This window comes from Molothrus aeneus, chromosome 6, assembly GCF_037042795.1.
Source record: "Molothrus aeneus isolate 106 chromosome 6, BPBGC_Maene_1.0, whole genome shotgun sequence".
NCBI classification, from domain to species: Eukaryota; Metazoa; Chordata; class Aves; order Passeriformes; family Icteridae; genus Molothrus; species Molothrus aeneus.
Window position 1 is genome coordinate 12,569,446 of NC_089651.1, and position 13,784 is coordinate 12,583,229.

The following is a 13,784-nucleotide window of genomic DNA, read 5'->3' on the forward strand; positions in this document are numbered from 1 at the left end:
TACAAAAAAAGAAAAAATAAGAAATTATAATCTTCTTGCTTGGAAACTCTTCCAGTACAAATATTTTCAGGTTTCTAATCCTTGTTTATTCTATTAAGGCATGGGAGTTCCTTTGATATTATGCATTGCTAAAATAAGTGCTATTTCTTTTCCTTTTTTTTAAAGTAGTGACTTTGTCCATGGGAAAGATGAAAATAAAACTGTGAATCTTCTTATCATACAAATATTTCTAAATTAATGGAGTTAATTCCTTTTGCAGTAGTTTCCACTCTCCACCTCCAAGTTTTCCTGTAGGTTTGCAAGTTCAAGAAATGGGAAAATTATGGAAATACTAAGGAAGGTGCTGATTAATTTTTTCTTGGACAAATTCAGGTTTGAGACAAACAATAGAATACTCTGTTAGTGGTACAAATTTGCAACTCAATGGCACTTCAACTTTTCTTCAAAATTGTTAATCTATGAAAATTATCATTAATTTTGTTTTTTAAAATATTAGTCTGACAATTATTCAGATTCGTGACAGTAAGGATAAACATACTGTGTTTGCAACAGTGTCTGGCTGTTTATACACATTTATAATGTATTACAAATATGTATGAAATACTGTTCTAAAAAATATTCTGGTTTTGTACTTTGAATTTTTTTTTTTTTTTAGATGAAGCCGGTGGTATTGCCCCAGTTCAAGTCAGCTACACTTCTTCAAAAAGCTGTCCTATTACTGATGACAGTTATGGCTGCCTGGCTTCAAACATTCCTGCTTTGGAATTGATGGCTTTGTATGTAGCAGCTGCCATGCACGACTATGATCACCCTGGACGTACAAATGCTTTTCTAGTGGCCACAAATGCACCTCAGGTAGGAACCTCTTCACACAAAAAAATCACTTCTTTCTGTATGAAATCAGTATAAAGAATTATTTGCTATTCTATAACTTTAAAGTAAGTTGTTTAAGATTGAAGTATTAAGGCCTGATTTAAGAAATGGGGAAATTAACATGTACTATACTTACTAATATTTTTATTTTTCTTTCCTGTTAAATTCTGATGTGTTTTGTATGTACTGATTATGTATGCATGCAGAAACAACTTTCAAGTTGCCAAATTGAAAATAACAACAGAAACCAGTGCAGGATAGAGTAAAGGATTATTTAATAGAGAGCTGGCCCTGGGTCTATCTAATCAGCTATGATGGCTGTTTGGATCTCTTATTAAGTTACAGAAAAGAAACTTAATAATAATAATAATAATAATAATAATAATAATAATATCAAAAATAACAATAGATCAGAAACTGGTACACTTGTTAGGAGATAAAGACTTTGAAAATGAACTTTCCAATCAGTTTTCATCAACTCCTTATTACAAAAGGAGTTTAGTATGTAGGATGCTATGTATTTCTGCTGAAAACAGCATGCAAGGAGGAACAACACCAAACTACACAGACATCCATCATGAAGTCTCAAAAATGCAAGCATTCTTTGAAAAATTGCAAAAAGCTTTGGCAAAATGAATTTTTTTTCAGGTTCTGTTTAATCTATATTGAATTCATTATTTTATAGGGTGTTTTTTAGAAACATGGAAGCTGTGAGTAAAATCTGCTACTGTTTTTATATTTTAGTTAGCTCGTTTACACTTAAAATTTCTGCATTAGCATTAAACATAGCCCTTTGAAAATTAGTGATAATTTGCACCATTTTCCATTATGACAGTTCTTATGTGTTTTGGAGTCCTTTTTCTAGTGGGGTATTTTATTTGTTGCATTTTTTTGTTTATTTCTTTGTTTTTGTTGGACTGGGGTTTTTGTTGTTTTTGCTTTTCCAACACAATTAAGAGAAATTGAAAACAAATACTTAGATTTATTTTTTTCTTGTTTTGTTTTGTTTTTTACATCACTGTGTGACATAAAACACACACTGCTCCACACATGCACTGTGCCAAGACTTCAGCTGTTTTTGTGTGTGTGCCTATAGTTTGAATGTAGGTGTCACTAAGACATCATTAAGGACTTTTAAAGAAAAAAAGAACATTGCTAATTGTTAAGTTTGTGGGGGGGGGGGGAGGTTCCCTCATCTGTAATTTTTGTGTCACTTTAACCCCAAAACTAGAAGACAAAACATTTTTTTTATTTTTACCTAGTGTTGTTTCTGACTAGCCCTGAAACTTCAGAATATTTAATTATAACTTTAAAACTTCCCTGTGTAATTTATGATTCCTTGCTTGTTTTGTTTTTTTTTTTTTTTCCTGTAGGCTGTTCTCTACAATGACAGATCAGTCCTAGAAAATCACCATGCTGCATCTGCCTGGAATCTTTTCTTATCACGACCAGAATACAACTTTTTATCAAACCTTGATCACGTGGAGTTCAAGCGCTTTCGTTTCTTAGTGATTGAAGCAATCCTTGCCACAGACCTCAAGAAGCATTTTGATTTCCTTGCAGAATTTAATGCCAAGGTTTGTTCCACTTTAGTGTCTGCACTGATCTGGTCTTGATGTACAGATTTTATCATTGCTTCTCAGTTATTGTTGGTTTTAATTACTTGCATTTAAAGTTTTATTTTATTTAAATGTAAGCTATTAAAATGCAAGTAGAGTATTTCCTTTGTACAAACCAGCTGTAGATGGTTCGTAGGTTGCTTAATAAACCCATGGTTTGAAGTGGATGTCTGTGCCTACCCCAGGTCAATGACATGAACAGCAATGGCATAGAATGGAGCAATGAGAACGATCGCCTGCTGGCCTGTCAAATATGCATCAAACTGGCTGATATCAATGGCCCAGCCAAAATCAGAGACCTGCATCTGAAATGGACTGAAGGCATTGTCAATGAATTTTATGAGCAGGTGGGTATGGAAAGAGCAATTTTCTCTTTTAAATGATGGGCAGATAATACTTTGTTTTACCAGTGGTTTAACTAAATTAAGCTTTATTCCTTGTTTTAAATCTTCAGGTGAGGTATTTCTATCTTCTCATTCTGAACACTAAAATTTATTTTCACGAGTAGCTTACTAGCATGATCTTTTAGTTTCTAATAATTGTGTTAGAAAACAAGCTCCCAGCCTGTATTCTCCATTTTTCAGATATTAGGGGATTTTTGAGGGGGAGGGATTCTTTCCTTAGGATGATGCTGGTAAAGCAAAAAAAATTCTTTCATTTTGGAAGTTAAGTTCACAGATGTGTTTCTAGGTGAAAGAATATCTACAAGACTGAAAGTGTATGTTCAGCTCTAAAGCTCTCAGGTCCATGGAAGTGCTGAGATAAGTAATTATAGCTCAGATTTTTTGATGAACAACTGTTCAATGTTTTTCTTCTCCAGTTTATAAAATGGTGGGGAAAAAACCCCCAACAAAACAGAAAAGAAACCACTTGACTCTGGATGTCATAGCTCATTTCATTCTCCTGTGGCCTTGCAGGGGATGCCATTAGCAGCATGCCTTGCTATGGCTGATTTCTCTGCCACTTTCTCTGTTTGTCAGCTCAGCAATTGAAGTTGAGTCTCTGCATGCTCTGAATCCATCCTGTCAAGGCAGAGGAATAGCAGTTCCAGTAGAACTAGTTCTCCATCCAGACACAAGCAAAGCTGGAGGGAGGATTATGGACTGTCCTAGTCTGAGCCATAATGTGTCTTTATTTTAAATTGGCCTAATTATGTTTTCATTCACTTAGTCTGTATAATTATTCTCCCCAGTAAAAATGTACAATCCCATGTGGTGGTTCATGGAATCACAGAATATCCTGAGTTGGAAGGGACCACAGGGCTCATCAAAGCATAACGCCTATCCCTGCACAGGACATCCCAAAAATCACATTATGTGCCTCAGAGCATTGTACAAAAGCTTCTTGAGCTCTGTCAGGCTGGTGCTGTGAGCACTGCCCCAGAGAGCTGTTCCAGTGCCCCAACACCCTCTGGGTGAAGAACCTTTTCCTAATATCCAGCCTATACCTCCCCTGACAGAGTTTTATGCTATTCCCTCAAGCCCTGTCACTGCTCACTGGAGAGAAGTGATCAGTGCCTTTCCAGGTGCTTCCCCTCCTGAGGAAGCTGTAGATTACTTGGTTAATTAAAAGTAATTTTTAAAATAAGAATTTAAAGCCAATTTTGTGAGAAATTCTGATAAGTTTTTTCATTTCTTTTTCAGGGTGATGAGGAAGCAAGTCTTGGGTTACCTATAAGCCCCTTCATGGATCGTTCTTCTCCCCAGCTGGCGAAACTGCAGGAATCTTTCATCACTCACATAGTTGGTCCCCTTTGTAATTCCTACAATGCAGCTGGGTTGCTTCCAGGGCAGTGGGTTGATGAAGAGGAGGAGGATGCAGAAAGCACTGAAGATGATGATGGTGCACAGTTAGAGAGTGATGATGAAGAAATGGAAGATGATCTTATTTTAAGTAAGTTTCTGTGTTTCGGTTGGTGCTTGGTTGTCCTTCAGTAGCTTCAGATGTAGCAGTGGTAGTTGAAATTGTGCTGTAGAAATCTTGTAGCATTTGCTATTCTGCTGCTTCATAAATTTTCCTCTTTTAACAAAAGTTTTGTTGCTACCAGGAGATTTGCAATTTAAAACAGAAGCTTGTTGATATCCTTTGCCATGCCACTGTTTAAATATTCAGAATAATCATCCATGTGCCTCGCTGAAATGTACATCTTGCTTGCAATGTGCCATTGGCTTTGTATGTATAAAATACAATTACTCAGAATGTCAAACAATCCAATATGCTTATAATTTTACAGAAGCTCAAAGAAAAAAAGGTAGACGAATATTTTGCCAGCTAATACACCACCTCAGTGAAAATCACAAAATATGGAAGAAAGTGATCGAAGAGGAAGAGAAAAACAAAACAGAAGGAGCCAAACTGCTGACTGAAATCTCATCTTTACCTCAAGCAGATGACATTCAGGTTATTGAGGAAGCTGATGAAGATGATGAACGACAGCTCGGAGAAGAGAAGACGTGCTAAGGGAGCTCCAGTGGTGTCCAGTGTGATGACAGCCTATGTTTTTTCCACTGTGCTGACTTCAGCTCACACACATAAAATTGAAAGGCCTTAATACTGTGAGAGGATTCTTTGTGCTCTGGTGGAATCCCACTCCTATGCACTTTCGCCACACACAGAATACAGGACTTTATTCAGAGATTGAGTATTGTATACCCTGATGCAAAGTTCTTTATGCCTTAGTTGGTATAAAATATCCTGATATAATGCTGCCTTGCTGAATATGGAACTCTTCTTTTCCTTGAGGTACCTGCAGTTTTTAAAAAACATTCGGTGACTTTGATTACCAAAGTGGCAAGAACTTTTCGCTAACAAGGAACCGCGGGATGAATCCTAACCTTGTCTTGAGTTGCTTATTTCATGTTGTTTTTGAACATGAATGAGAAAAAAAAGTGTGCCTACATGAAAACCATGTTACTGCTGCAGTGCAAGCCTGTTGTGGGGTGTCTACTTAGTGCAGTAGTGTGCTTCATGTAGTCATCTCAGAGCAACTGTTCAAGGACTGTGACATAAGTGCTGAATTCTGATATTTGTGGTTTAAAAAGAGGAAAGAAAATCCAGGTGCATCTATTTCTGATGCTTTTTATTATTGTGCATAATCTGATGTTTTATTTTTGCAGAAAATATTCAGGTTTGCAGTGGGTGTTCATGATAATTCATTGAATACAAGGCCATTCTCATCTGTTGCCTTGCTGTTTTGTGGTAGAACATTAAAAACCTGTTCAGCTACTTAAATTATGAAGGAATTTTATTCTTTTACTCATAAATAACGTTGTATTTCCTGCCCTTACTCAGGTTCACTTTAAAAACAAGTCAACCACATCATAGATTTTTATCTTGCACCCATTTCCCATATTAAATTTTAAGGAAATAAGATCTTATCTCATTTATTCTTTGTATGTAAAGCTTTAGGTGAATTAAAGATTTTTTTTAAAGACATAAACTACTGTTGCAAAATGGCTATTTTAATTTGCCCCACACATTTTTTCCATCACAGACACAGCTTTTATTGCCTTCAAGTTTGATGTGCATCCTGAAATACACCTATTGAAACCAGAAGGTGGAAACTTTGTGTAAAGCCTGATACAAGATAAAAATCACTGTACTGTACCACATTTTAGATTGTTGAGTTTTAAAATAACAAACTTACACATTCCACCCCAACGTATTTTTAGAAACACTACCATAGTAGGTCTAATTTGTAAACAAACAAATGAAAAAGTTGAAAATTAGGCTACAGGTAAGCAAGCCAGAGATAAGCCTGGTTTTAAAAGTGCTCCTTTTAGTACTGAACCTTTAAATGCTGTGTAGTTGAACTGAATAAAACCCAAATGCACGTGTGCTATTTCTGAATGTGTCTCAGCATATTTGTGTTTGCATCAATTGACTTGGAAAAAAAAAAGATAACCTTGTGCAAACTGTATTACACTATTTTACACAGGTTTTCCTTCTGCTGTTTCATTGGCCAGTTTAAATAACTGAAAGGTTTGGGCTTTTTTTTTCTTTTTGCTCTTTTCACTAATAAGCCTTTTGTTGATGCACTTCAAGACCACTGAAATGTGCTTTTGCTATATCTTCAGTGTCAAATTCCCCTATGCTGCCATTATCACTGTCACTGCAGTTTTTTTGTAACATGAGCAGTGTTAAACCAGATATTTCTGTCATTAATAAAATGTTGCACTATTGAAGCTGGCACTTACTGATCATACACCTGGTATTTGACATTTCTTTGGTCATATATTCTTGCAGTTAATGTGAAGACTAGAAAAATTCTGATTCTTTTAGTATGCTGTATTCTCAGCATTTTGTGTTTAGATAGTGTGTTTGTGTACATAAAATATCATTTTAATATTGTTTAATATCATTTTGCTTTGTCTGACAAATGATACTAATTATTTTGTCTAAAGTTTCTGTTCTATTATTTTACATTACAAGTTTCCATTTTTTAGTTTCCCTTAAAATGCCATTATTTATAAATTAACAAAAGTATAACAAGGTAAAAATTAATATTTTATGTTTTGCTAGAGCATTGGCAGGACTTGTATGTGGTGACATCTTTGCCAGCAACTTTCTTATCTCAGGTTTCTCTTAAACTCTTGAGGAATACTGAAGCGATTTTAAAATCCAGTGACAAGCAGCAAACCTCAATGTTTAATAAACTGCAATGCTAATATGTATTTCCAATTAGATATTTACAATAGATTGCTTCAAAGATACATTTAATTATGAATGTGTTCTAAATCTGCTTTAAAGAGCCTTTTTTTAATGTGTGCACAGTATGTGACTAATTGTTACTCTAAGAGCAAAGGGAAAAGATGGAAAAAAATTAACAAAGGCTGGTTCAGAGAATGTTTGCAGAAGTGGATGTGGCTGTAACTGTGAAGGTGTCTTAAATCTTTCAAAAATGGTGATGGAGGGTCCTCTGAATGTTGATTGAGCTGTTGTGCAAAATATCATCTCTCCATACAAAAAATATCACTCTTAAATCTGTGATCACACTTCAGTAATTCACAGCTGCCAGGGAATGCTGAGTAGTGCTGAAAACCACACAAAGGAACACATTTAAAACACTTTCTAATGCAGCACTACCTCTTTTGGTTTTTTTTCCCCCAAGAAGTGGACCAAATTAGCCAACACTGAAGTTTATGCCATGCAGAAATACAACTTTTATGTATAATATTCTCAGGTTTGAGTTTCCCATCTTTTCATTGCCTTCTTTTCCAAGGTGTGTTGGATTACTTGCACCCATACACACAGAACTAGACCTACCAAGTTTCTATAAGGGCAAAATTCTCTCTGTGCTTCCTGGAGTCCTCTGGATGTGGAGGAGGTGCTAAACCAGTCAAATGAGTAGCTTGGAGCCTCTTCCTATGAGTTCTCCCTCCATGACAAAGTTAAACAGTGAGTGTAAGGTTCAAAATTAAAGGAATGATTTGGGATTGCTTAAGGTAAGTCCAGACTAATGAAGTTTGTGTAAGACTTCATTTGCTCTGTGCATAGAACCATTTCTTTGTATTTACATCCAGTTTTAACCACAACCAGGGGCAGGTGAAGCAGCAAAAGGAGTTAGAATTCAAGAGCTCAAAGTTTTAGCTTTGGTGCTTGCTCCTGGTGTAGATGCAGTTGAATCCTGGCTTCTGGATCCTCTGAAAGCACAGATGGAATTTGAGGTAATCCAGAGTGTGTTATTGCCCATAGAGGTTGTGGGGTCCCCCTGGAGATGTTCCAGAACCATGTGGACACAATCCTGTGCCATGTGCTCTGGGATGGCCCTGCTGGAGCAGAGGGGTTGGGTGACCCCTGTGGTCCCTCCCAGCCTGACCCATTCTGTGACTCTCTGTGGCACCTGCACTCATGTGGCAGCATTTCCCCTCTTGTCCAAAAAACCATTTGAGATGTTCAGAATTGTAAGTGTCTCATACACTGGTGAGTGTGAGAGCAGGAATCTCAGCCTGAGAGATGTTTTGGACTAAAAGGATGGAATTACTTTGGATGATGAGATCTAGAAAGAAGAGGTAACAATGGGACAGACACAAAAATATACTAAAGATATTCGGAAGAGAGACATTGATTGTTGTCTCAGGCCAGTCTGTGTTCAAAATATTATAGAAACAGTATGTCTTTATCAAGTCAGGATACTTGGATTTTTAGAAATGAAATGAAAATGGTAATGGAAATAATGATGCAGTCATCACAACTTAAGCTGTGATAGAAGTTTTAGGAAATTGATCCTTCAGTGGCCAATAAAGATTAAATGAGCGAAAGCAAATATATAAAGTTGATTAAATGAGGTACAAGAAGTTTGATCAAGACAGTATTTATTTTGCATTTTTTTCTTCCAGCTCTCTTCTCAGAATTGTATCTCTGGACAATGTGCTGCTTCAGTCATGTCTGTGTTAAGGCAAATGAGGTAATGAATTACTTTCACTTTTCCAATGAGGAATTTTTTTGCAATATCTTCTGAAGTAAGTCTTTAACTTGCTATAAAACTGTCCAGTGGATTCTCAGGAATGAAGATGACAAAAGAACACAGTTTTTAAATGCTATCTGTCTGATCTTAGTTTAAAAAGGCCATAAGGAGTCAGTTTATTTGTCCTCTGCTTAATGAGAAGGAATAAAACATTTTTAGAGGAAAGAAAGCTGATGGACCAAGCTGCTACAGGATAAACCTTCCATTGCACTTGGCTTTAGGTGTGTAAGTGATTTACACCTACTTGGTTCTGTGTGACACTTCAGACACCCTTTAAGAAGGGCACAACACAACCAGAAATGTTTGACAGGAAGGTTTCTTTTGGAATCTGTACATCGTGAGTCATCTTCTGATTTCTGGACTTCAAGAGATCAGCTGCTGGTGCCTGTGGTAGGTTCTGCTACACAGGCTCTGCTCCCTGGCAGAATGTTGCCATCTGTGGAATATCATAGAGTAAAAATCTTCTAGTGAGGTGAAACCTTCTGTCTGCTGGTTTATCTGTGAGGTTTCAGAAGGAAAAAAAAAAAAGGTGATGTTTAACCAACCCAGCCTTTAAGTACTGGTGAGAGACCACGGTGTTTCAAATGATCCCTACCATTCACCTTGTGATTTGTCCATGTTCTAAACATCCTGCCAAAAAACAGGTGATGAGTCACTTCTGACTCATCTCTCTGGATCAGCAGAACCCTTTGCACCTTGAGTGAGATCAAAATATCTTCATTTTAATTGCATATAAAGCAAAAGGTAATGCTTAGCCTAAGATGCAGGTATCATACCAAAAATACTGAGGATAGGGTTGACGTTAATTATTGCACATGAGGAGCAGAGTGCAGATTCTGTCCCCTGTACCTGTCAGATGTGAAAACTTGCTCCTATATATAGTCATTCAGATGGGCTTAGCATGCCCCTTTTTTTATCATGACATTCATCCTAGTGGAATTTATTAATCTGTAGTACTGCCAGTTTATCTGACTCATATTAACTAAGCTTTCTTTCAGTCAAAAAAGTCGATAAGCAAGACCCTCTATCTTTGAGAATGAGTTTGTAGTAATTGAATTCAATTCATCATAACTAAGTCACTACCAAAATACTGTTTCTAATTTCAGATGCCACACCCCAGGAAAAATGCCTGTCCTTTAGACAGATTTACAGAATTGTAGCACAGACCAGTGGGGCTGATGACGTGGCCTGAAGAGAAGGAGAAAGATGAAATTAATTAAAAAGATTATTTCCTTGTCTAGAGAAAATCAGACTTGAGTGAGATATTCTTAGGTTACCTTATGAGACTATTTCAAAGAGTAATCAGAATAATGCTTTCAGTGTTTATCGTGTTTAGGACAAGGAGTAACACCTTTAGGTGGCAAGGCTCAAACATGACTGATTGTCTAAGGATTGAGAGGGCTCTGACTCACTGAAATAGATTGTCTGGGGCTATTAAGAAAGGATCTGCAAAAAAAAAAAAGTCTGAAAAACAGCTTTTTGTAAAACTGTTAGTGGACCAGATGAGTGAACTGCAGAACTTACTGAGATCCTTTCTGAACCTATTTTTTAAACACTAGGACTAGAGTAGAAGTCTGATATGGAAACTTTAAATACCAAGAAGAAAATGTGCACAGTTATAGAAATAATAGCATTCAAACAGCAAGAACTGCAGGCATCAACTCCTTTATTTCAGTAAATATTAAAACCTTTTTATTTTAAATGAGTTTCACCCATAATTCATCTCCCACCAGAAAGAGTCTTTTTATTTGTTGAGAGAGCTAGAATCGTCTTGAAAAAATAGGTGAGATTTGAACCTTAGCCAGAGATAAGAATCTAATTGTCAGATGGTGAATAAATGGAGAGGCAGTAGCCAAAATTTTTTTAAAAATATGATTATCTTAAGTTAGTTTGCTAAAGCTAATTGTATTTTAAATACTTTTCAATCTATGTGGGCCTTTCTAGATCTTAAGAAAGTGCATTCTTGAGACATTGGGAGGTGTTGGACGCTTCAGAAGATGATGTAATTCATATACTTAGCAAAAGAATTAGTATCAGTGAGTAGGGATTTTTAGACAAATTTTAGCTGTTAGCACTAAATTTTATTCCCATCAACAATGAATTATTCTTACTGTCTCTATGTCATCCTGAAGTTCATTATGGCACAAAGAGCATTTTATAGATTGCACCTACAATTTGTGGTGAAGTAAATGCAGTATTAAGCTGTGTTGCATTCCTCTCTATAGTGTGGCAGTTTAGACTGTACATTCCTTGAGAGAGAAATGGTGTGTCCATACAGAATGTAAAATAAAATAGAAGAAGATCTGAAAATGCCCTGAAGTGGCTTTATAAAGCATTTTTTATGCTTCCAAAAAAAAAAAAAAGGAATTAAATTAACTTCCTAATCTATATCAGATAAAGAGGGGTTGCAAATACCAATGTTGTTCCTGGAAAAATTAGGCTCATAAAATTCTGCTGTGGTGCATGTTCAGCATTATTATTATTAATATTTTTTAAATGAGCTTATTGTGTAAGTTGAAGAGAACCAAAGGGGCATTTTGACTCCTTAAGCAAGGATGCCTGTGGCAAAAGGAAACTTAATTACCTGAGAATAACAGGAATTCCTTCAGATGTTTTATCCATAGTGATTCAGTTCCCTAACTTTCATTCCTTGCTGGTGTGAAGTTGAACCTGTATTACCTACATTAGTAAGGAACCTGAACAATGAGGCATCCTTTAACCCCTTGTTTTGGTGAGGGTATAAATGTCCATGAGACATGGATGGGTGGATCCTGTTGTCTGGATACTGATGGGCCTGATGTGGATAAGCATCTCAACAAATTAAAGTAAAAAGCTTTTTAATACATAATATTTTTTTCATGCTTCTGATGAATTGTAGTTAACACAAATTAAAAATATTTCCTTTAAGTTTTTTTTCACATGAGTGTAGAAAAGGAAGTCATCACTTGAAAACAGCAGCAGAATAAACAGTAACTTTATTCTGTTTTCTAGAATGTTGCTATAGGCCAGTCTACATCACATGTAAAATTTTTGGCAAGCAGCCATCTGCTGCAGTAATAGCAAGATATTGGATTAGATTGCACATTCCTGATGTGCTCCCATTATTTTAATGGGTTTAATCTATTTGGGATGTTACTTTTTCAGAAGAATGTAACAAATGTAGCATCTCCTGAAGCCTGGCAGTCTTCCTAAGGAACAACTGCTCTGAATGTGCATCCTGCCTAACTCTAATGACATGGACAGAGCTGACAGCCTTCAAAAATGCCTGAAAGGATAATCTAGAATAGAGAGAATCTGCTGATGCCCAATTTACATTGTTGTGAAAGGACAGAAGAAGGCAGAAGATTTCCAGAGCCGTAGTTTAATTTGATCTTGATTAGACAGAGGGTTTGAATGATCAGGCCCAGTGCCAGAAAAACACCTGGGACAGCTTATTGGCATGAAAACACATACCAACCTTCTGTGTGTACCTTCACAGAGCAATTTATGCTGGGAATATGGAGTTCTTTTCAAACTCTTACTGATCCTCTGATCTTGGCCATGTTATCTTGTGTTTTCATCAGTCCATCTCTCTCAATCAAAGACAAATTCTGATCTGGCATCTTCCTCATTATGATTTCTTCCCCCCCTTGTTTAGCCTGAATCTTTATGTTTTCATATCAAAAGCATTATTATCAAATTTACACAATCTAATTTTCACTCATTTTTCAAAGGGATTTCACTACTTTTTACTGTGTTTTTCTCTGAGCTTGCTTTTTCTCTCATGAAAACATAATCTGCCTCATCTACTCTCTAGTGCTTGCACAAACCTTTAAGCTCAATTCAGGCTAGACACATCCTGGATACATATAGAAATATATCTCAGTAAGTTTATACTATTTACTTTCAGACAAGCAGTAATGTTCCTTGAACTTTTATGAAATCTTCCTTTGTATAGTTAATTTCTGAATGAATGAATTAATTAATGAACCTTCCTGCATTTATTAGGTTCATACTGAGGACATGTTCATCAGTACCACTGAAACTGCTGGAAGTTGAGGAAATTCAGTGCTAATGAGTGAGATTTTTCTTCAGCATTTTTTTCAGTGTCATATATGACATGCTTATACTGTTCCCTTTTCAGTCTCTGGGGTTGCTGACACGGCCAAAAACAACCCAAAAACTTAAATGTAAGGATAGAGATTTGGAAAGGAAGATTTCAGACACAATGGTGGTTCTGACTGCAGCTCTTGCAGCAGTGTTTAAAGATACACTGGTTAATATATCAACCTTTAATACCAAAACAATGTTAAATAGCAGCCAGCTGCTATCTATCCTAGATATTTCAGCTGGAATTATCTGAACATCCCACCAGGAAATTCTGAACATCTGGCTGGCTACTGCAATCAGTATTGATACAGTGGAGGAATTCTGGAGGACTAGAAAAAAATACTATTATGTCAATATTTCAAATTATTAAATTGGATCATTAGGATAATTCTAAGTCAGAAGGAAAATAATAAAAAAGCTGATAGAGAATGAAACATGTAAATATGAATAATACTGATACAGATTTAGAGAAAAGACAGTTTGTCAAATGTATTTGATTGCTTAAATGAGACCATAAGTTGGCAGATAATGGTAAAAGTTTGGATTGATATTCTGAGGCTTTTATAGGGCATTTTGATTTAGAAACCAGAATGACATATAATCAATATGGTTCTCATTAAATGGATTAAAGACTAGCCAGGAGTTAGATCTCAAAATACCTCAGCAAAAGGGAATTATAACTGGTCAGCTGCATTGTGAGCGTGGGTCCCTGCAAGAACTGGTTCTTGATGGTTTTT

General features: G+C 36.1%; 1 protein-coding gene across 1 annotated transcript in view; it reads left to right on the forward strand.

Annotated features, from left to right (window-relative positions):
* Positions 1–6,696, forward strand: part of PDE3B (phosphodiesterase 3B) — an 82,752-nt gene extending 76,056 nt beyond the window's left edge. Inside the window, exons 12-16 of the mRNA XM_066551881.1 lie at positions 656–855; positions 2,247–2,450; positions 2,678–2,839; positions 4,136–4,385; positions 4,726–6,696. Of these exons, the coding sequence (XP_066407978.1) occupies positions 656–855; positions 2,247–2,450; positions 2,678–2,839; positions 4,136–4,385; positions 4,726–4,952 (1,043 nt within the window). The 3' untranslated portion in view covers positions 4,953–6,696. The remainder of the gene's footprint in view (positions 1–655; positions 856–2,246; positions 2,451–2,677; positions 2,840–4,135; positions 4,386–4,725) is intronic.
* The last annotated feature ends 7,088 nt before the right edge of the window (positions 6,697–13,784 follow it).